This window comes from Artemia franciscana, chromosome 6 (assembly GCF_032884065.1).
Source record: "Artemia franciscana chromosome 6, ASM3288406v1, whole genome shotgun sequence".
NCBI classification, from domain to species: domain Eukaryota; kingdom Metazoa; phylum Arthropoda; class Branchiopoda; order Anostraca; family Artemiidae; genus Artemia; species Artemia franciscana.
The window spans coordinates 33,631,714-33,652,973 of record NC_088868.1 but is presented as its reverse complement, the minus strand read 5'-3'; the positions used below and the strand labels follow the sequence as shown (position 1 = coordinate 33,652,973).

General features: G+C 33.8%; 1 protein-coding gene across 1 annotated transcript in view; it reads right to left on the bottom strand.

Moving 5' to 3' along the window:
• Positions 1–21,260, bottom strand: part of LOC136028339 (PR domain zinc finger protein 5-like) — a 72,889-nt gene that overhangs the window by 3,099 nt on the left and 48,530 nt on the right. The window contains exons 2-3 of the mRNA XM_065706122.1: positions 13,275–13,471; positions 5,513–5,871 (exon numbers count right to left, since the gene is read on the bottom strand). Of these exons, the coding sequence (XP_065562194.1) occupies positions 5,513–5,871; positions 13,275–13,429 (514 nt within the window). The 5' untranslated portion in view covers positions 13,430–13,471. The remainder of the gene's footprint in view (positions 1–5,512; positions 5,872–13,274; positions 13,472–21,260) is intronic.

Below are 21,260 nucleotides of genomic sequence, written 5' to 3'. Positions count from 1 at the left end.
TACATGGTTTCTATTCTCTGTTTACTGTAGAATACAGTATATTAGGCTACTGCTTCAATATACCTGATCTCCCCCGGAAGTTTCACGTTACAAAAACGTAACGTAGAAATCCGATATTCTGTATGTATGTGTTGGATTAACGACTCTTCTTGACTACTAAGTTCCTTGCGTCTACCCTGCAGTGTGTGCTACAGCGGGGTTCAATCTCTGGGTCCCGTATTACAAAGCCGAGCTCCAACCCATTGGGCCACCACAGGACAGTCGGGTATTTTGATGCAGATAATTGTCTATATGTCCTGGGAAAATAAATGTTAAAAATCTGCTGCTGAATTGCGTACTTTAGTGATTACTGCAACTTCAGAGAATTGTTTTTCCAAGTTTGTGAAATCAAGTGACAAGTTTATGTGAAATCAATAAGCTTCCATTTTTTGGAAACAGTAAAATTACGGATTATTCATATGGTATTAACGTATTTAATTTCGTTATTTGAGGGTTAAAGAGTCAAGGCTCTCCCTAAAATTCTATTGCCCACTCCTCCTAGAAAATCACTTCCAGTTTTCCCACCACGGTAAGAAATATAACAGTCTTCCACTTTCAGAAGCAATCGATTTCAAGTCATTTTGTTTTTTCCACCAATTTGTTTCAGGCAAATTATACATGTTTTCTTATCTCTGTCACCAATACATTAACGTAACCAAAAAAGATTTGGTTACCAAAACTTTGTAACCAAAAAAAAAAAAATTCCGAAAAAGAGAATTTTTTAAAGAAAAGTAAACAGCCACATTAAACCAAGAAAGAGCAGAAATAAAGTCAAATAATAAGCCAAGTTTAAAATAAAATGAATAGGCCCAAGAACAGAAGTAACAATGCATTGTCAAGTCACATAAAACGAACAGAAATTACTACAAACAGAAGTAGGACTAGCATCTTCTAATGCTCCTAAAGACCAGAACATCATCTGCACTTTACTGAAAGCAATTTTTCACTTTGAGCAGTGCGTTTTTATTTGTCATAGCAACAAAAAACAAACAAATACAAACACATGTTAAAACAAACAAAAAACAAACAAAAACAAAACAAAAAAAACAAAAACAAACAAAAAACAAACAAAAAACAACAAAAAACAAACACATGTTAAGATTAATCAACGGTGGTGCTAGATGTGTCTTTCTCTTCCTTTTTCTCCTCTAAAACGGCTCGAATATCCATTGCATTTTACGAAAGGATAACAGTTCAAAATAGGGATGAAACCTTTTAATCGACAGTAAACAGATACAAACTTTTAACTGGATATTTCGAACACATATACAGTGTTCATCATCAGCAGTAAAACTAAAAGACATCAATAAAAACAAACAAAATTTATACCTAATGAACTAACTACACATAGTTTATTGCTCTTATTTTTTTCAATGCAACAGCGGAAGCAAGTCTCTTTGACCTTTTCGGTTCCGGTTCATTAGATTTATCATAGCTTTTAGGTGAGGTGATATTTACTTTATTTGACCTTACTAAATTATATATTGAATTCAATCCAAATTCACTTGTAACTGTGTTTATGGAATTATTGTTGAATGAATTTTTTTTTTTAATTTCGATTGTTTCCCAGAAAATTTGCTTTAAACCTTGATCCCTAGAAATCAAAGAAATATTTTCGAACAAAATAAAATGATTTGGATAATTATAAATATGTTCAGAAAGTGCCGACGTGAAATCTTCAGGTTTGGCGTTTTGCTTTAAAGACGATGCAATAGAATTATGATGTTGTAGCAATCTCATTTTTAAATTCTGGTTAGTACGTCCCACATAAGAGCTTCCAAAGGTACATAGGATTTTATAAACCCGACTTTGTTGCTCTACGGAGGGGTTCGATCCTTTCCAGAATTTAAAAAACTAGCCAAAGTACTACTACCTCTTAAAGCTACCTTTAAACCATTATTTTGTAAAATTCTTTTAAGTTTTTCACTCAGCCCTGGAGCATATGGTAAAGAAAAAAAACATTTTTCTCTTCTGTTGTTTCCAGAATATCGTTAGAAAATTGGAGAATTTTTTTCTTTTTTTCGGAAAAGTCTGGTCAATTAACCAACCCGGATACTGGCTACTTATTAAAATTTCTTGGATACTGGCTACTTATTAAAATTTCTTTTTAACAACAATAATTCCTCCCCAATGAATTTTGGAGAGCAAGTTCTAAAAATGCGGTCAGTTAAGGATATGATTAAACCAATTTTTACTTGGCGAGCATGACTGGAGAAGAACGAAAAAAAAAAAAACTTAGAAGTTATTTACGTTTTGCATTTTACTCAAGATGATATGTATTTTTAACCGTATGAGTTTTATTTGCCAAATAATCATCAAAAAAACAAACAAAAAAAAACAAACAATCAATAATCAAGATCACTGAAAAGTACTCACTGTGTGTTTGCCCTACTTCTTTTTGGGGAATTCCTGTTTGTTTTAGGTTTCATTTATTCATCGATAGCAAATTCTGTTTGATTTAAATTTGAATTATTGTTCGAATTTATTTTTGCCGTTTTTGATTTAATGTTGGTCTTTACTTTTCTTTGAAAAACTTCTAGGTTTTTTTTCTAAGTAATATTTGTTCGTTTTTTTTTCTTCCAGTTTTTTTTCTTGTATAACAAATAATATTGTAGCTTGTTATTTATATTTGGAAAAAACTGCAATGAAAAGCAGAGCTTTTGCAAAACGAAATGAAAAGCTAAACAACCTATGGCCTTCTCTAGGGTGTTAACTCTAGTTCTGTCTGTGGTAATTTCTCTTCCTTTTAAATTTAAATTGATTAAACTTGTAATTTGTTTTTTTGTTTGTTTCTCACTTATTCATTGATAATGATTTCTGTTGGTTTTAACTTCAAATAGTTGTACGAGTTTGTTTGGTTGAATCAATTTAAAAAACAAACAACAACAAGCTTTTTCAATCGAAAGTAAGGATCAACATTAAAACTTAAAACAAACAGAAATTATTTCGTATATGAGGCGGTTACTCCTCCACAACATATCGCTCTTTACGGTAAAATTTTTAATACGTAAAAAAAGCTTCTTATTGTTCTAATTAAACGAACATAGTGTTTTGGGGAGTCGTTCTCAAAGGATTGGGACAGAATTCAAACTTTAGCGTAAAGAGCGAGGTGTTGTGGAGAAACGAATAAAATGAAGCCAATCAAAAACGAACAAAAATTAATAAAATAATTTTTCATATAGAGGGTATCTCCAAGAAAGTTCTCCGGTTACCCTTTCATATACGCAATAATTTCTGTTCGTTTTATGTTTCTCGTTTCTTTCAGTTGAAAAAACTCTCTTTTTTTATTTAATTTTAGATCGTTTTTTAAATAATGTCAGGAAATCTGGCTACTACTCCACAGAAAAATCTCTCCTCTCCCAGGATTTGTTCTCTAGAAAATTCAATCCTGGTGAAAATTTACCCTTGACAATTACCCGTAACATCTCCACGCGTAAAATTGAGACAGAAAAGAAAAAGCAAGACATAGGAAGAACTTCGTATAAGAATTCTGACAAATTTCCCCCGAGAAAACTCCCAACAGTAGAACCCCCCCCCCCTAAAAAAATGTATGCATACTTCCCAAGAATAAATACTATACGCAAACAATAGGCAAATTTTGCAACTTAAAAGACTTGATATCCCCAAAGGCATAGTTATTCGGTCTATCAACTATGCTGAACCAAATGGCTATCTAAAAATTTTTGATCGGACGATTTTTAGAAAAAGGGACGTGGGAGGGGGCCTAGTTGCCCTCAAATTTTTTTGGTCACTTAAAAAGGGCACTAGAACTTTTAATTTCCGTTAGAATGAGCTCTCTCTCTCACGATATTTTAGGACCACTGGGTCAATACGATAACCCTTAAAAAAAAAAAAAAAAAAAAAAAAACGCATCTATGATCTTTCTTGTGGCAGAAAATACGAAAATTCACATTTTTTCACATAGGCATTTGAAACTTCTACAAACAGGTTATCTGATACGCTGAATCCGAAGGTGTCATTTTCATTAAGATTAAATGATTTTATGGAGTGTTTTTCCCTTTTTTTCAAAAATCAGGTAAATTTTCTCAGGCTCATAACCTTTGATAGGTAAGATTAAACTTATTGAAACTTATATATTTGAAACCAGCATAAAGCCCCAATTCATTTGATATATCTACTGGTATCAAAATTCCGTGTTTTAGAGTTTCGGTTACTATTCAGCCGGGTCGCTACTTACTTACAATTTGTTACCATGAATTATGTGATATATCTCTTTACTTTTCTTAGAGATACCCTCTATATGGAAAATGATTTTATTAATTTTTGTTCGTTTTTAATTGACTTTTCATTTTATTCGTTCAATAAAAGGAATATTTATAGAGTATTTCTTGAGTTATTCTGCTTAAGAATTAAGACCTTGACTTACTATATATATTTTGGAGAAAATTTTGCAAAATACTTTAACAAAAGTTTTCAATAGAGTATGGATGGATGGAGAGGAAGAATACCATTCAAACTGATTGCAAATGTACATATTTTTTGGCCTTTTATAGGACTATAGCAATCCTGACCCCCCACCCTCTTATAAAAATAAATATAGACAACCATTGATTGGCCAGTTTATTATAAGAATCTTATTATATCATATTTTGTTTTAACTGGTTGTCTCTTAAAAGTTTATTTTAAGCTTAGTTATGGAACAGAGTTCGGTTTTGCCGTCTGAAAAATAAAACAAGGACGCCAAGAACCAATTCGACCAGATTTTTCTGGTTGAGGTTTCCTTGGTTCCGATGTTTTAATTAAGGCTTTTCCGTAGCCTAGAATTTTAGGCAGTTCAGCATAAAACGAATGTTTCACACTACGAACCAACAGAACAACATTTTTCTTCAAAACTTGTTTGCCCTTGATATGGTTCCTTGGGTCTCCCCAAGTCATGTTTTAGAATCTCCTGGATTTCCTACTGAATATTACCACAAAGTCAAGCTGGGTCTCTTAAGCTGTCAAGTCATAGCATTAGCCATACCCAATATAATGTAGATACACCCTCTTGACAACCTGAGTGCACATAATGTCTTCTGATCTAGTTCAACATTCCCTAAAAGTTTAAATCTGAAACTCTTAGCTGTTCCTGAGAAGTTGCATATAAGCCCTTTTCACAGCCTGCTTGCAAGTACGGTATTGTCTTTTAATTTAGCTCAAAATCCTCTGAAAGTTTCAGCTTATGCACTCTAACCTTTTTCAAAAGCCCAGAATAAAAAATGCCCCCCCCCCTTCCAGCAATAAAACTTATAATTAAACAATTAGCGGTTTGCATAATATACAGGCTTTTCAACAGCAATTATGTGCGGAGAACCTTGTTATCTCAAGAGGTATATCTGTTAGACCTGTCGACTATTTTGAGCATCATTTAGATTCTCCCAAAATTTTGAGCCACAAATTATTTCTTTTGAAAATGGTAATGAACATATTCATACTTGACAGTAATAAATTGGCAAAAACTATAAAACCCTACCAAAATATCCAGTAATATCCTCTTCAATTATGTGATTTTCATGCTTCTGGCAACTGCGTGCCTCTTCAACCACTAGAGCTCCTTTCATTTCATCATCTGGCTCGAAATTTATTTCTTCATCACAGTCATCATTTCTTCTCAACTTTACATATGAAAACTCACTGTTGTAACTTGTTAAAGTAGTTTGAGCAATAAACCCACCAGAAGTTAGTATATTTGGCTCAAACAATGTTGCAGATGGAACAAATTCAGAAAAACACAATTCTTCCATTATTTTTTGCAATGAAACCATCTTCTCTTCTGACAGTGTTTCCCTCCCAAGATATAAAATTTGAAGCAGACTCTGGATATCTTCATAACTGAAAACAAAGTAAATACGAAAGTATAAGAAACGGATATTTTGGGCTTTAATAGACTTGATAACTACACTTTTCTTACCCTCATTAATTATTTTTTTGCCCTGATGACTGCTTAGCAGAGATATTCACTGAAATTTGTCTTTTGTCCTGTTTCGTTTAAAGAGATGAGAATTTTGAATTTGAAACAGACTCTGGATACCTTCATGGCTGAAAACAAAGTAAATACGATTGTATAAGAAAGGATGTTTTTGACTTTAATAAATCACCCCGCTAGATATGATGACAAAAAGCTAATCTGGCAAGATATTTGATGTGAAGAATTATTGGATTAAATCTTTGTATTTTTATGTTCTCGTTTTGATTATGACACATCTTGTTCAATTTTTTTCATAGACTTTTTTTTAACCTTCGTTGATATATTAATATATATATATATTTCTTTTTTGCCTAACAGAGATATTGAGAATTTTTATTTGTCCTATTTTATTAAAGGGTTGAGAAATTTGTTAGATTTATTTTTAAGGTTACTCGATTTTCGTCTAAAACGAAGGTGGAATAATAATCAAAAACAACTAACAGCAGATACTGTATAAGTTGACCAGTAAATATTAAAACAACTTGTTTCACTTAAACAGTTGAAAATTTCCCGGGTTTTTCACTTGCAGTTTTTTTATTTTCATCTAAAGCCTGGGTAGAATAGCAAGACTGTTTAGCGTGATCCACAAAAATTAAAACGTAAGAAAGTAAGAAAAAAAACACCCAGTAGCTATCAACTACTTTTACCAGTGGATTTAAAGGAATATAAACCATATAAAATCAGCTGTTCCGTTAGTGATAACTGTGACCAATATGGAGCAAAATATTGAACAGGAAAAAAAATATATTAAAACTCCCCATTACAAAAGAAACAGCTCTGCTATTGACTGCTACCAACAGTACAGATTAAAAAACAAAACAAAAAACAAATAGCTGTAATAAAATGTGCTGGTTTAGAATTGAAAGCTGCTATTGGTACAAAACAAAAAAAGTGTCATTTTTACTACCAGTAGACAGCAGTATTAATAAAAATATAGACATCTTTAGGAATTTTCCAGGTTAAGCTAAATGCATCGGTTTACCTTTCTTAGAGAACAACTTACGGTTCCATTTATGTGGTTTCTATATACCCTTACTCAAAATTTTTAAAATGAATAAAAATTGTTTTGTTAAAAGTTGCTATCATTAAAATGGGTTTTGGAAAAAAAAAATCTATAAAGAAAGAATATCATGCGCCGTGAGCCTAAGCTCTAAGAAAGTTCACATAAGAAAAGATTTGAACATAGTTTAAAAAGATAGTTTACATAAAGAAAAATTATATGCTCATCTTGTGACAGTTTCTGAACATTTAAATAGCTTGTTCAGGTCAAAAAACTGTTTAAGCAACCCAAAGAGACTAAAAGATGACTGAATTTTGTACAAAATACGGATTTTTTTTTTCGCTTTCAAATTGCTTTATTCTCTTGATTTTCCTCGTCATGTATAAGGGTAAGCGTTGCCGCTTCCTGAAAGGGATTCTCCATTTAGTGAGCAGAATCATGTCAACGAAACTTATTAGAGATTAGAACTTTTGTTTCTAGCAACAGGAAATAATAAGGCTGGTAGCCAAACCTAACCAAACTGCCAAAAAGACCTTATTATCGAGAGCTTGTATTCCACCTGCTTCATTAGTTATCTTTTATTTTACATTTGTTTGTTGTGCTCAACTTGGATCATTTTTTTTCTTAGCTACGATTAAGAAGCACTGTGTTTTTGCTCCAACGTTTATACTTACAGGGGCATGACAACAGAATTTCAAGCTTGTATTAAAACGTCATTCTGCAATGGCTATGAAACATGAAGTATGTTTTTGACCCGAATTATTCAGGAGGCAGGGCATTAACTTAGTGTTAAGGGGAAGAGCAGCTTCTCTACCTACCCTTTGACTTAACTTGACTTAAATCCCGTCCGGCCTTTGCGGCTGTATTGGGGCTTCTTCTCTTTTGAGCAAATGATGAATGTGGCGACGGTAGTTCGATCTACCTGGCGCTAGACGAAGTAGCTTTGGGAGGTTATGGGCCGGGAAGTTGTCGGCCCATCTCTTACGAGGTCGGCCTCTAGGGCGCGTGCCCTAGAGGCAGACCTACCCGATATCTCGGAAAAAATTTAAGACATAAGCTACGAAAAGTTATCGGAAAGTCAAATAGGAAACTGATATAGATAATTTATTCTTGGGTATTTTCTTGCTATTTCTAAGGGCAAGCATTGTCACTTTCTGAAAGACATTCTCCATCACAGTGAGTAAAATTGTGTTATACAGAGCTTATTCAAGGTATTCAAAAAAAAGAATACTTCTTGTATTCTTAGTATTCTTGTATATTTAGGTATTCAAAAATACTTCTCATTTAAAGTCAGCGGTTCTTGTGCATGAGCAGCCTTTCTTAATGAATTGTAACAAAACAGCGAGGGATGAGGATGGGGCTACCTTTCCTTCATATACGAAATAACTTCTGTTCTTTTTCAGTATCCATGGTACTCCTTACTTTCAGTTGAAAAAATATGCTTATTTAATTCAATTTCTGACAGTTTTTCAATTCATGCCAGGAAATCCCCCCATGTAAAAATTTTCCATTGACTGTCCTCCAATACTTTTGGTCACATAAAAACGCCAGTAAAACCTTTGATTTCCGTCTAAATAAGTCCTCTCTCTAGAGATCGTCTACAATTATTGGTTCGATGAAATCCCCCTACAAATAAGAAAAACAAAAAAGGCACCTACGATCCTTCTCCTGAAAAAAAAAATCCGAAATTTCACATTTATGTAGATACAAAATACTCCACTTTTGTGGAGTTCTTTAATATACTGAATCTGATGCCTTTATTTTCATTTTGATTGCTTGACTTTTCGGGGGTGTTTCCCTCCTTTTTCAAAAATATAATCAAATAGTTAGTTTTCCGTATTGCCAATTCAAATGTACTATCTTGGTAATAATTTCGCATTGAATTTGGGTGTCAATACCTTTTCAATTAACTGTGGGGGTGCCATTAAGAGGAGGAGGGTATTAGGGAATTCTTTCAACTAGATTTTTACCCCTAGACGAACTTTCGTTTTATTTTTTCATATACTTATTTGCTTTGTGTTCTTCAGATTAATACTACTACTATGCCTCCTGATGATTTTATTTGCTTTATGTTTTTCAGATTAATACTACTACTATGCCTCCTGATGAAGCGTCAAGATAGAACACATGACAGCATCAAGATAATGGGGGTCCACACAGCTGTGTGGACCCCCGAGCTTGTGGAACCTCTACCCTACTCTGTTTAGAGCTCCTCCACTAACGTTCGTTAATGTATGAAGGAATTTACTGCTATGGACTAAAGGGTACAAAAATTATTTAGGACTGGAGAGGGGGAGCAGTACTACCAACTCCATTGTTCTGTCTAAACAGAGAATTTTTTTTTATTGTTACTTCATGTTGTTTGACGAAGACAAGTTTTTGTGTTTCTTCCCGATGTCACAGACTATGACACAGGGGGGGGAGAGGTATCTCTATATGTCACATCTGGGGGGGGGGTATAGATATTTTCGGACTTGGCAGAGGAGGGGTTGATGTTTTCCGACTTGGAACTAAACTCATTGGCTCAACTCATTTGTATTAAGGAAAAATGTGGCATTTTTAGGACTGGGTGAAAGTGGCATTTTTGGACTTGGCACACAACTTAATGGCCTAATTTATTTTAAACTCGTGATATTTATTGGCCTTTGGAAGGGGGTATTTTTTATCTCTGCACAAGAAGATTATCATTGACCTCTATAATACTGATGCTACTAATGAATGTTTTAACTTTAAATCTTGAGGAAAAGAAAGTCAAAATCTTTGTGGCTCTTTTCTTAGAATTTGAATGGCATTCCAAAAAAGGTATATAGTACTCCATGTCATAAAAATGGAATATATATATAATATTTATTATCAAAAGAAATTTATAATCTACTCGCATGCCAGTCTTGACTCTAAAATACCACACTACATTGTTAAAACTTGCACTTTTTCAGTGGAGGGAGCAATATACCTAAATGAAGAAGGAGTCAACCCAAAATCCCCCTTTTTTGAAATTTGAACCCTACTCTGATGAATATCTACTGATTTTCTCATGAGCTTCAAGTCTCAGTCATCTAAAATAAGAACACACTCCCTGCAAAGAAAAGGTGGCAACTTCAACGTTGCATCTATTGTATTCACTACTAGTATATTAATTAGATTATTACATCTGCAAGATTATTAGATTATAATTAATAGTATATTAATTATAATAGATTATTTACATCTGCAGGATGTCTTTATCTCTGTTCCAAAAAAAAAAAATAGAGCAATCTTCTAATAGTAGCCACTTGCCACTCAAACAGTGTTCCTAAACACCTAATGATAGTAGGAATTGTATTTTGATTATGTACAGTTAAAACCTAGGTATATTTATGGCAAGCAGTACTTTGAAAAACCCAAAATGTTTTAATGTTTCTGGGAAAGGGGAGAAGAGGACAGTTTGTCAGGGAAAATTCTTTCCCATGCCCAACTTGTGAGCTGTATGTCTTTCAATCGTCCTATTACGGCACACATATGTACAAATAAACACAAAAGAAGATGCATTCCCAGGCCAGGATTCCCAATAGGCCTACTAGGCACGGGCCTAGGGGTGCACAGTACCAGAGGGCGAAATAACTGATCACTGACTTATTTTTCTTTAACAGAAGCTGGACTGATATGATTTATCGTCAAAGTGCCAGGTCCACTCCGTCACCACGCTACCTGTTCACAGAAAAAAGATTTTAAAACAACAAAATTTAAAGATTTAAAAAAATGTCAGATGTCTCCCAAGAATGGCAGCTGAAGTTTGGTATCACATTTTTCTTTCATTAGGGTAAAGGTACCAATGATTCGACAGTTAAAAAAAAAAACCAAAAAAAAAACATGTTTTCTACTAGGGAAGGCTTAATTTAAAGACTTTTGGTTTGAAAAGAGTTTCAGTATGTGGGAAAAAAAAATATACGAATCTAACTGTTTCATCAAAAGTTTGAAATTGTACCAGAAAAGGGTACAAAACTTCGATTTTCTTAAATTAGAGCGTTTTAACCTAAAAATTCGACAGAACAAAAAAGTAAGTCGGAACCCAATTCAACACGTGTCGAAATATTTGGAGAATATATGGGCAGATCCTGGTGCATTTGACATGCCTATTCTTTATAATTTATTTCTTCGTTTCTCTTCAACTTTTTTAAATGTGTAAATGTATAAAACACTATTCAGATAGTGGAAGCAAAAATCTGAAAAAAGTGTAAAGTACAGGGACGAAATTGGATAACCATATGGAGTGTAAGTTTGTGACATAGGTCTTTATAATATAATGTGTGATACAGGTCTCTTTGTAAACGCTATCTGAAATGGCTTACTTTTCTCAGCTTTAATGGTCAAGCAAAGATTTCTTTGTTGTTCACAGCGAAAGTGTTATCAATATTTGGTAATTTCAATTTTAATCTACCATCTTAATCCATTTAAAAAAATTGTTTTGACTATTCTTTGTCTGGAAAGTCCAGAATTCTTGAAATATACATATCCTATTTAAGATTGTTAAAAGTTTGTGACAGCGAGGAGCTTAACATGCTTCATTAGCATTTTAGGTGGGATAGGGTCTATAAGAAAACAGGAATGGATTTCAAGAATTTTAAGAAGTTTATTGTCAATATACTTGACTTAGTGGAATTTACTTTCATATGTAAATTCTAAGCTTTGTCCAAAACATGGGTAGGATTTTGATGGGATCATTTTTGATAGTTCTATGACATACTTCAATGATCAGCAGACCATCTGCATATAAACACCTTTGAGGAAATATACATATAAGAATGATCCTAACAAGATTCCTTGAGGAATTCCACGCTAATTACGAGGGGGCTCAGAGAGAATATTTTGTATCGCTTGTGATCTATTTGAAAGAAAACAGCCTATACAAAATTTACTAAGAGAGGGTCTACTTCAAATCTATTCAGTGATAAATGAATTAGGGCGTTGTGATCAACCAAGGCAAATGTTTAGAAATAAATCATAGTATGAGACCAAGCAGCAATTCCTCAGATGATGGGACAATGTAGCATCTGGCATCAAATCAATAAAACTACGTTTTAAAATAAAACTTTTTTTAATGTTTTATTTTCATGTGAAATACTATTAAAAAATAATTACCAAAATCTCTCGTTCTTGAGAAAGTACCCCCTAAATTCGACCAATATGTTTTCGTGAGAGGACCCTTAAATTTCGACATTAATTGTTTCTCATCTCTTTTACATGTTCAGTGAAGTTCAAAGTCACCTATATTTTGACAGAGCCTGTTATTGTCTGACAAAAATTTCAACAAGGTTAGTATAAGATATTCTCAAAAGAAATGAACCTCACAATAGAAGCCAACATTTAAATCTGAATTCGGCTGAAGGAACATTTTAGTTAGTCTGGTATTCCACTACATCAGACAAGAATTTTCGACACTTGGAACATAGTTCGTCAATATAATATTAGCTGCCATTTTAGCTTAATTTTATCAAGAAAAAGCGAGCGTGGCTGCATTTTAGAGAGGATCGGATGTAAGCCTATCTTGATGCATTGGTGCTGATCCCAATTTTTTTGCAAAAAAAAAAAAAAAAACCAAGTAATAACAGCTTGGAGATTATATAACTAAAAAATTGTTGGGAGTTCATTTTGTTTCAAAAACAGGAAACTGATTGAATTGGATGTACTTTTCTTATCTGGGTGTATCAGATATAGTATCCACGTTTCACATTATCAAAATATGACGGCTTCAAGAGACGGTGTTCTCACGACTAAGGAGAGTTATCCTGTTTTGAAGGATAATTTTGACAGTGGTTCCAATATTGGACTGTCGAATCATCAGTGCTTTTACCCTACTTTTGACTCATCAGTTGCATTCTGTTCAGTGCTTCCAGTGTCCCCAAATCATTGCAGATTTCCTCTAGAATCTTGCAAAAAGGGAGGGGCAAAAAACTTGGGTATAGAAGCGTAAAACTATAAATCTAGCCTTGCACATTCGCCCCCTCCACGCGTTTTTCTAGTCAGTAAACAAGACTACGTTAAAAATCACTACACGAGGTACCGAAATGTTACAATTAAACTACAACTTGACGGATTTTAACAGCACAACGATCATAAAAATAACAATCAGGGAAAATCTCCCAGCATATAAATTTTTGGTATTTATTCTTTTGATCAGCATATATTTGTAAACAAAGTAGAACAACTTATCCCTTACAAAAATATGACACAAAATTAGTTGTTTATAAGTGAAAAGATGTAGGTTAAGAAATTTAGTAAAGTAAAAACCTGTAATTAGGCATGTGCACAAAACTCCTAATCAAATGCTTCTGGTCAGCAAGAAGTTCTTTAAAAAGATTACTGTATTGTGTAAATACAGATCTATGCCCAAGACAGGTTTTTGCAGAGCTTGTAATGATTACCAGGTCACAATATTGAAGCATCTCTTGCTCAATTGCTCTTCTGTCATAGTGGTTAAATTCCTCCTAAAATAAAATAACATTTTATTTTGGACATGTTCTTATTGCTGGCAAGTGTGATTTAAGGTAATTTGAGATAAGAAGCAAACTGAAACATTTCTCTGCTTTCTTAATATTCTTTTCTTAGCAGTGCATTCATTAATATTTTTTTACTATCATACAGAAAAATTTGGCCTCATGCTTAATGCTGAAAAATGTAAATATTTGGTTTTTAACACTAAAAACCCAAGTAGTAATTTGAGTTGTGATTCTTTTTCAGTTAAGATTATTCCTGTGTTGTGTTGGTCTGGGATTAGTATCTGTTCTTCTGTTTCAGCTATCTGTACTGGCGCACTTGCAGATATTAAGAATAAGCTTGAAGTAGGGTCTGCTAAAACTGTCTGAAATCATGGCCGACATTCTTGTAAGGCCTTGGCTAAAATCCATTCAACATATTTTGACCATTCCATTCCTTTCTATCAGATTTGCATCCATCCTTTAATACCAGTGATATGCAGGATATTAGAGCTTTGTATTTCCATTACTGTAAATATGTTTTGTATCTGCCTTGTTGGTATACATACCATAAGATTATTTGAATGTTTAATGCAACTGATATAATGACATCTTATAATAAGTTGGACTCCAAGTTAAAAGTAGAGGCTTGTATTCAGCTAGGTCCTTTTCATCCTCTTGTATGATTGCTCTGATTTACATTTGTTGTTCTTTATAATGAATATTGTCATGGGAAAGTTTTTTCTTTTTATGAATGGGTTCTTTTTTGTTTGGTTTTTGTTCTCCAATTCATTACTGTATTAGTGGGTGAGAAGTAAATTATTATTATTATCGTATTAGATGAACAATTTATACATATCAAAGGTTAGGAAAAGAAGAAATTATTTAATACATTGGAGAAACAAAAGTTCACTAATCCATCTATAAGAAGAATGTGGTATTTTGTAAAGAAACCTGGTGTATGAGCATGTCCAGCAAAAAATGATCATAAATACCAACTAAAAAGGCAAACTAGTTAAAATTCAGACTCACATCCATAATCAGGTCAATCCATAATCATAAAAATATTATGTCTATGTAATGATTTTCAAGGGTTTTCAAGAATATTTTTTCATTTCATAAACTCATTCATTTAAGAAATATATAAAACTGTCTGATTTTTCTATTTAATCTAAGCCTTTTTAAAATTTTGAAAAATTTAAACTTGATGCTGAAAATTGCTTGTGAAGAATATTTTCTACTAACAGTCTAGATTCTCTCTTCAAGCCCTACAAAATTCATTCCAAACCAAATAATAGGTATGTTTCTGCTCTCTCTATTGCTACAAACAATTTTCTCTTAACTTACAAAAACAGAATTGTTACCTATAAAGAACATAACAAAATTATTTTTATATGTACAACAGAAATTGTTATTCAGATTCTGCAATGTTTCATAAAACTCATGCAGCAACCCACAAACAGGGAATGGCAAAAGTATTTAAATTTCCTCAGTACAGTACTCTTTAAGATCTCCTAAAATGGACAAATTTTAATCTCTAGCACTCAATAATTTATTGACTAATTATGACCATTGAACTAAACAGGTTAAAATGATAGAAGTTTACAGCATACACACATTACTTCAAAAAACTAAGATACATATGTTATGGTACCATGAAAGTCCAAATCTGGTTAATGTCAACATTCACCAGTCAATGTCCAAAATTCCTTTTCTCTACTTGGATTCCATTAACTTTGCAAGTCAGCTTTTTCAGACTTATACAAGCTATGATGGTAAAATCTAAAGGTAGGTTATATTATGTTAGTTTAGGTTAAATTTGGCAATAAATATCAGAAATGGGTTAAAAACCTAACTTTGGTTAACCTGTCACAATCAAACCTTGCATTAAACTAAAAATTTTGACTGGCAATGTTAACTAAATCTAAGGAGAAAAAAGGTATTAGGGACATTCACCAGTGAATGTTGACATTCACCAACTTTGAACATTCACAGAAAAATTTAAACAAATTACAGATTTCACTTGTTCCAAAGTTTGAACAAAATCAACAATAAAATACTTAAATTCAATATTAAACTTTCCAGAAAATTGATGCACTGAAACTCCTTAAGAATAAGCCGATTGCCAAGCAAAGTTTTCAACTACTTTTTATCCTACTTTTAGAATGGAATTGTATTTGCAATAATTGCATTAATTGAAAAGGAAATTTCAAGATGCCACCTTTACATGTCAATGACAATATTAACCAGAATTTCACAAACAAAAAGTTATCACACCAAGAATTATTTTTTGAATGAACAAATCTAAAGTTTTTTCTTTATTCTTCCAAATTTCACTGAAAACCTACCAACAAAATCTTTGAATAATATGGTTTTATACAATTTTACAGTAGCAATCTTGTTTAGAAGCTTTTCTGATGTGTAATATCTTTACTATCTAGACTATAGCAAGAATATTGTTTTTGTAAGCCAATGTGGAAACAAAATACAAGTTGCTATCCATGTTTCCAAACAGTACACAAATTGTTTTTTCTTTCCACATTGGCTTACAAAAACAATATTCTAGCCATAACCTAGAAGGTAAAAAGAGAAACCATGTCATTATAAGAGAAACCATGTCATTATAAGATTTTGTTGGTAGGTTTTCAATGAATCTACAAAAATGACAATTAAAGGTGTTTGATGATTCAAGCACTTCTCAATTTTCAATCTAAGAGTGAAAGTTTGGTCAATAAATCCTCTACCTAAACCATACCATTCTTATCTTAAAACCTTATGCACATCTCTAAGTCTAAAAAATAAAATAATACTAAGTAGGATAAATTGCTTACTACAGAAACTAGGCTAATGCCACAAGTGCTCAAAACTGGAAACTATGCTGCAAAGCTGCATAGTTTCATCGCAATTGCAGCAAAGCTGCATTGCAATTGCTGCAATGCTGCAAAGCAGCATAGTTTCCAGTTTAAAGCACTTAGAAATGCTAATTCTAGAAGTGCATCCATTTTTGGTTGACCTTCCTCCTCTACAGGGCAAACTAAAAATGCATAAAATGGGCTTGATTACAGGAAACATTACCTACAGAGCACAGTTTATTAGTGTACAAGCCCTGCAGGTAGCAGGGCAAGGTCTGTAATCTATATTCATTTAATAAACCTTGTTTGAGTTTTTTTCTTCCTGAGTTTTATCACTCTTTGTTGAATACAGACCTTGCCCTGCTGCCTACAGGGCTTATAAACTAATACACTTTGCTCAGTAGGTAATGTTACCTGTAAGCAAGCCTACTTTATTCATTTTTAGTCTTGTTGGAGGGGGATTTTAGAAAGCTAGAAAATGGGTGCACTACTCAAATAATGACAAAGAAATGACATGCAATCATCAGAATTTTGCTATATGCAGCATTTTCAAAACCTTGTAATGAAACTAAAGCTTGATAAAAATATGCAGTAAAATATAAAATAAAAAATAATAAATATATTAATAAATTTAATAATATTTAATAATAAATAATAATAGTAAAAAATAAAAAATAATAAAAATATGCACTTAAGACAGCTTGTGATGAAACTAAACATTTACCTTACAAACCATGCATCTGTAAATTGAATCAACCATGATGAAACAAGAACAAGAAAAACAAGTGGTGGGTAGAACAATGCATTGGAAATATATAATTTGGGCTATACATTTATAAATAGGGGGGGGGGGAAGCATAGCAGGGTTGCATGCAAAATATGTTAGGTACAATTATTTTGCTTATTATAAATTACAAACTGTTTCTTTCTCTATAGCCTAGGTCCTTCTCTAGGCTTATGTTCTACCTTTTATGCCTACTTTATGCTCTCAATACTAATTAACCTGTGATTGACACCTTAATCCTAGGCAAAAGCCATGAACCAGCCCTATGCACAAGCTAAAGATCAAATTAATAACACTTTATACTTATTATTAAACATTTCCATCATTTTAATGTTACTTATAGGGCATGGCCAATAAATAAGACCATAATAAAGCGAATAAAATTGGTAGGCTAATCTAAAACTGTTTCTCCTTTTGTTTTAGTGTGTCTCTTTCTAAAGGTCCACTACAATGCATATTTAACCAAATCCTAAGTAATATAGGTCCACGTGTGTTCACCTTGGTCCTATGTCAGTAATAGAATAGCCTTTTGTATAGGCTCTACCTGACAGGCTTATCCAAGACTCAACAATAGGCCTAGGCAAATCTGCCTATCTTACTTTTTAGCCTATTTTGCAACCCCTGTCATTCATAGGAGTTATAAGGCAATCATAGAAAAAATGCAATGCTACTTTAAACTAAAAGGATATCTAAATTTAGTTCCTACCATTATGTCCTACCACATATCTTCTTTAATTTTTTTTCAAATACGAATAAGCACATAGAAAATTCAAAATTGCGAAAATTTTCCCCGTGTTCTTTTACTTGTCGAATTACTTGTCCGTTTACTTATCTGACTAATCCAAGCGTTTTATGAGACGCAAATGACGTCAGAGGTTACTCTGATTATCCCTTCGAACGCTCAGGATTACTTATCCGAGGGCTTGTACTTTCTAACTCCGAAAAAAAAAAGATTATTTAGGACAAGTGACGTCAATCTATATATATAAAAATAAGTTGTTTGTCTGTGTGTCTGTCTACTGACGTCATGTTTGTGTGTCGACTGACGTCATGTTTGTCACAAGAACAGCAAGAAAACAGGCTTGCGGCTGATAGAGAAAGTAAGAAAAGAAAGCGTGCCTAGGAATCACAACAACAGCGTGAAATTAGGCTTGCGTCTCAAAGAGAAATCACCAAAAGAAAGCGTGCCGAGGAATCACAAGAGCAACCTGAAAATTTTCGCCTAGCATTCAGGTACAGCCCAGTCGATGATTATAGCTTGAGTAGATGTGTTCAAATCGGGACTATGTCTAAAATTTGTCCCTATTGCAAGGCCTTGAAATTTAATGGTGAAACAATGGGAATGTGTTGCGCCACAGGAAAAGTTAAACTTCCTCTACTGGCTGCACCACCAGAGCCATTGAAGACTTTGCTTACTGGAACTACGTCAGAATCTAAGCGTTTTTTATCACAGATCAGAAAATATAACTCATGTTTCCAAATGACGTCGTTTGGTGCCCAAATCGAAAATCCATATGACTTTATGCCTACTTTCAAAGTAAAAGGGCAAATTTATCATAGAGCAGGGTCCCTACTACCATTCTCAGGCGAAAATCATAGATTTTGACAATTGTACTTCATCAGTGATAGAAATTCTGAATTGAATACACGTTGCGAAATTTCTCTCGACGTTGAAAGGACAATCGTTTCCCAATTGTAACATCTTTTCCACGAAAATAATAATTTAGTGCGTCTGTTCAAAACAGCCATCGATTTGATGCCTACTGATACGCATAAAATTGTTATTTCCGCTGACAAAACGCCTCCTGGCCAACATGTGCGTAGATACAATGCTCCAACTATCGACGAAGTGGCAATCGTTATGGTCAGTGATCAGTTTTTACCTCGAGATATTATTCTTCATAAGCGAAACGCTCAGTTGGTAAGAATTGCTGAAACTCATCGATGCTACGATGCCCCACAATATCCTATCATTTTATAGGATAGAGCCGACGGCTATCACTTTAATATTAAATTGATAAGTCCAGCCACTAACAAAGAAATGAATAAGGAATGTAGTGCAATGCATTATTATTCCTATAGACTAATGATTCGGCAGGATGAAGACAATTATATTTTAAAATGCCGTCAATTGCTTCACCAATACGTCGTTGATATGTATGCAAAAATTGAATCAGAATGTTTGCTATTTATCCGTCTGAATCAGACCAAGCTCCGCTCTGAATAATACATTCATTTGCGAGATGCAGTTGTAAATGACGGTAATACCACAAACGTTGGAAGATTAGCGATTTTACCTTCGTCATAAGCTGGCAGTCCCCGTCATATGCATGAATATGCTCAAGATGCTATTGCGTATGTTCGTCTCTAAGGTCGTCCAGATTTATTTATTACATTTACATCTAATCAATCTTAGGACGAGATACAGCAGCTTTTACTTCAAGGACAATCGGCGGTTCATAAACATGACATCACGGCCCGTGTCTTCCGGCAAAAGTTGAAATCACTGATAAACTACATAGTAAAACTTGAAGTGTTTGGGTTAGTGCGATGCTGGATGTACTCAGTGGAATGGCAAAAACGAGGATTGCCACACGCACATATACTAATCTGGCTGCATTATAAAATTATTTCTAACGAAATTGATGATGTGATTTCCGCTGAAATACCTGATGAAAATGTCGATAAGGGGTTATATGATATTGTTGTAAAAAATAAGATACATGGACCTTGCAGTGCACTGAACGAAAATTCACCATGCATGGCCAAAGGAAGGTGCACAAAGCAATATCCTCGACTTTTAGTACCCAACACAATTACTGGCAATGATGGTTACCCACAATATAGAAGAAGATCTACTGAAGATGGCGGTAAAACAGCAATAATAAAGAAGCGTAACGGTACCACCATCGAAGAAGATAACCAGTGGGTTGTTCCATTTTCCCCATTATTATCAAAAACATTTAATGCACACATAAACTTTGAATACTGTAACTCCGTAAAGGCAATCAAATACATATGTAAATACGTCAACAAAGGCAGTGACATGGTAGTTTTTGGCTTGCAGTCCGAAATCAAAGATATCGACGAAATCGTACAATATCAGGCTGGAAGATACATAGGCAGTAATGAAGCTGTTTGGCGAATTCTTTCATTTCCGATACATGAACGTAGTCCAGCTGTTGTTCACTTAGCGGTACATTTACAGAATGGTCAACGTGTTTATTTTTCGGAATCCAACGTGCAACAAAGAGCCCTGAATCCACCGGATACAAAGTTAACTGCTTTCTTTTCGCTATGCAAAAATGATTCTTTTGCAAAAAAACTGCTGTATACTGAAGTGCCTTCGTATTGCACGTGGAATACTAAAAATAAAGTATTAGAAAGTCGAAAACAGAATAAGTCAGTCGACGGCCAATCTACCATCTTCAAAGATACCACGATAGGAAGACTCTACACCGTTCACCCCAATCAACATGAATGCTTCTTTCTACGCCTGCTTTTGGTGAATGTACCCGGTCCGACGTCCTTTGAGTATTTGACAACTGTAAACGGTACTATACATGACACTTACCGTAGTGCAGGCCAAGCTCTGGATTTATTGGAGAATGAGCAACACTGGGATAACTGCATCAATGACGCATGCGAAACGTCAACTCCAAGTCAAATTCGTGCATTGTTTGGAATCATTCTAACAACTTGCTCTCCTTCAGCTCCTACAGAGATATGGGGAAAATATAAATTGAAAATGTCCGAAGATATACTCCATCGAAAACGGTTAGAGAAATCAGATATGACTTTTGATTTTACATCAGAAATTTACAACTACACTTTAGTTATTATAGAAGATTTGTGCGTATGTATGGCAAACAAACCTCTTCAGGATTTGGGAATGCCTTCACCTAATCGTACCGCTGCTGTTTCGACATGTGTAGAATTGGATCGTGAACGTTGGATCGTTCCATATTAACGTCGGAACAAAAAGACATTTATGATACGATAATGCATTGTGTCGATAACAACGTTGGAGAAATTTTCTTTTTGGATGCACCAGGAGGTACTGGTAAAACGTTTGTGATAAAACTGATTCTGGCATCAATTCGATCAAAAAATGATATAGCGTTGACAACTGTGTCGTCCGAAATAGCCGCAACGTTGCTGCCTG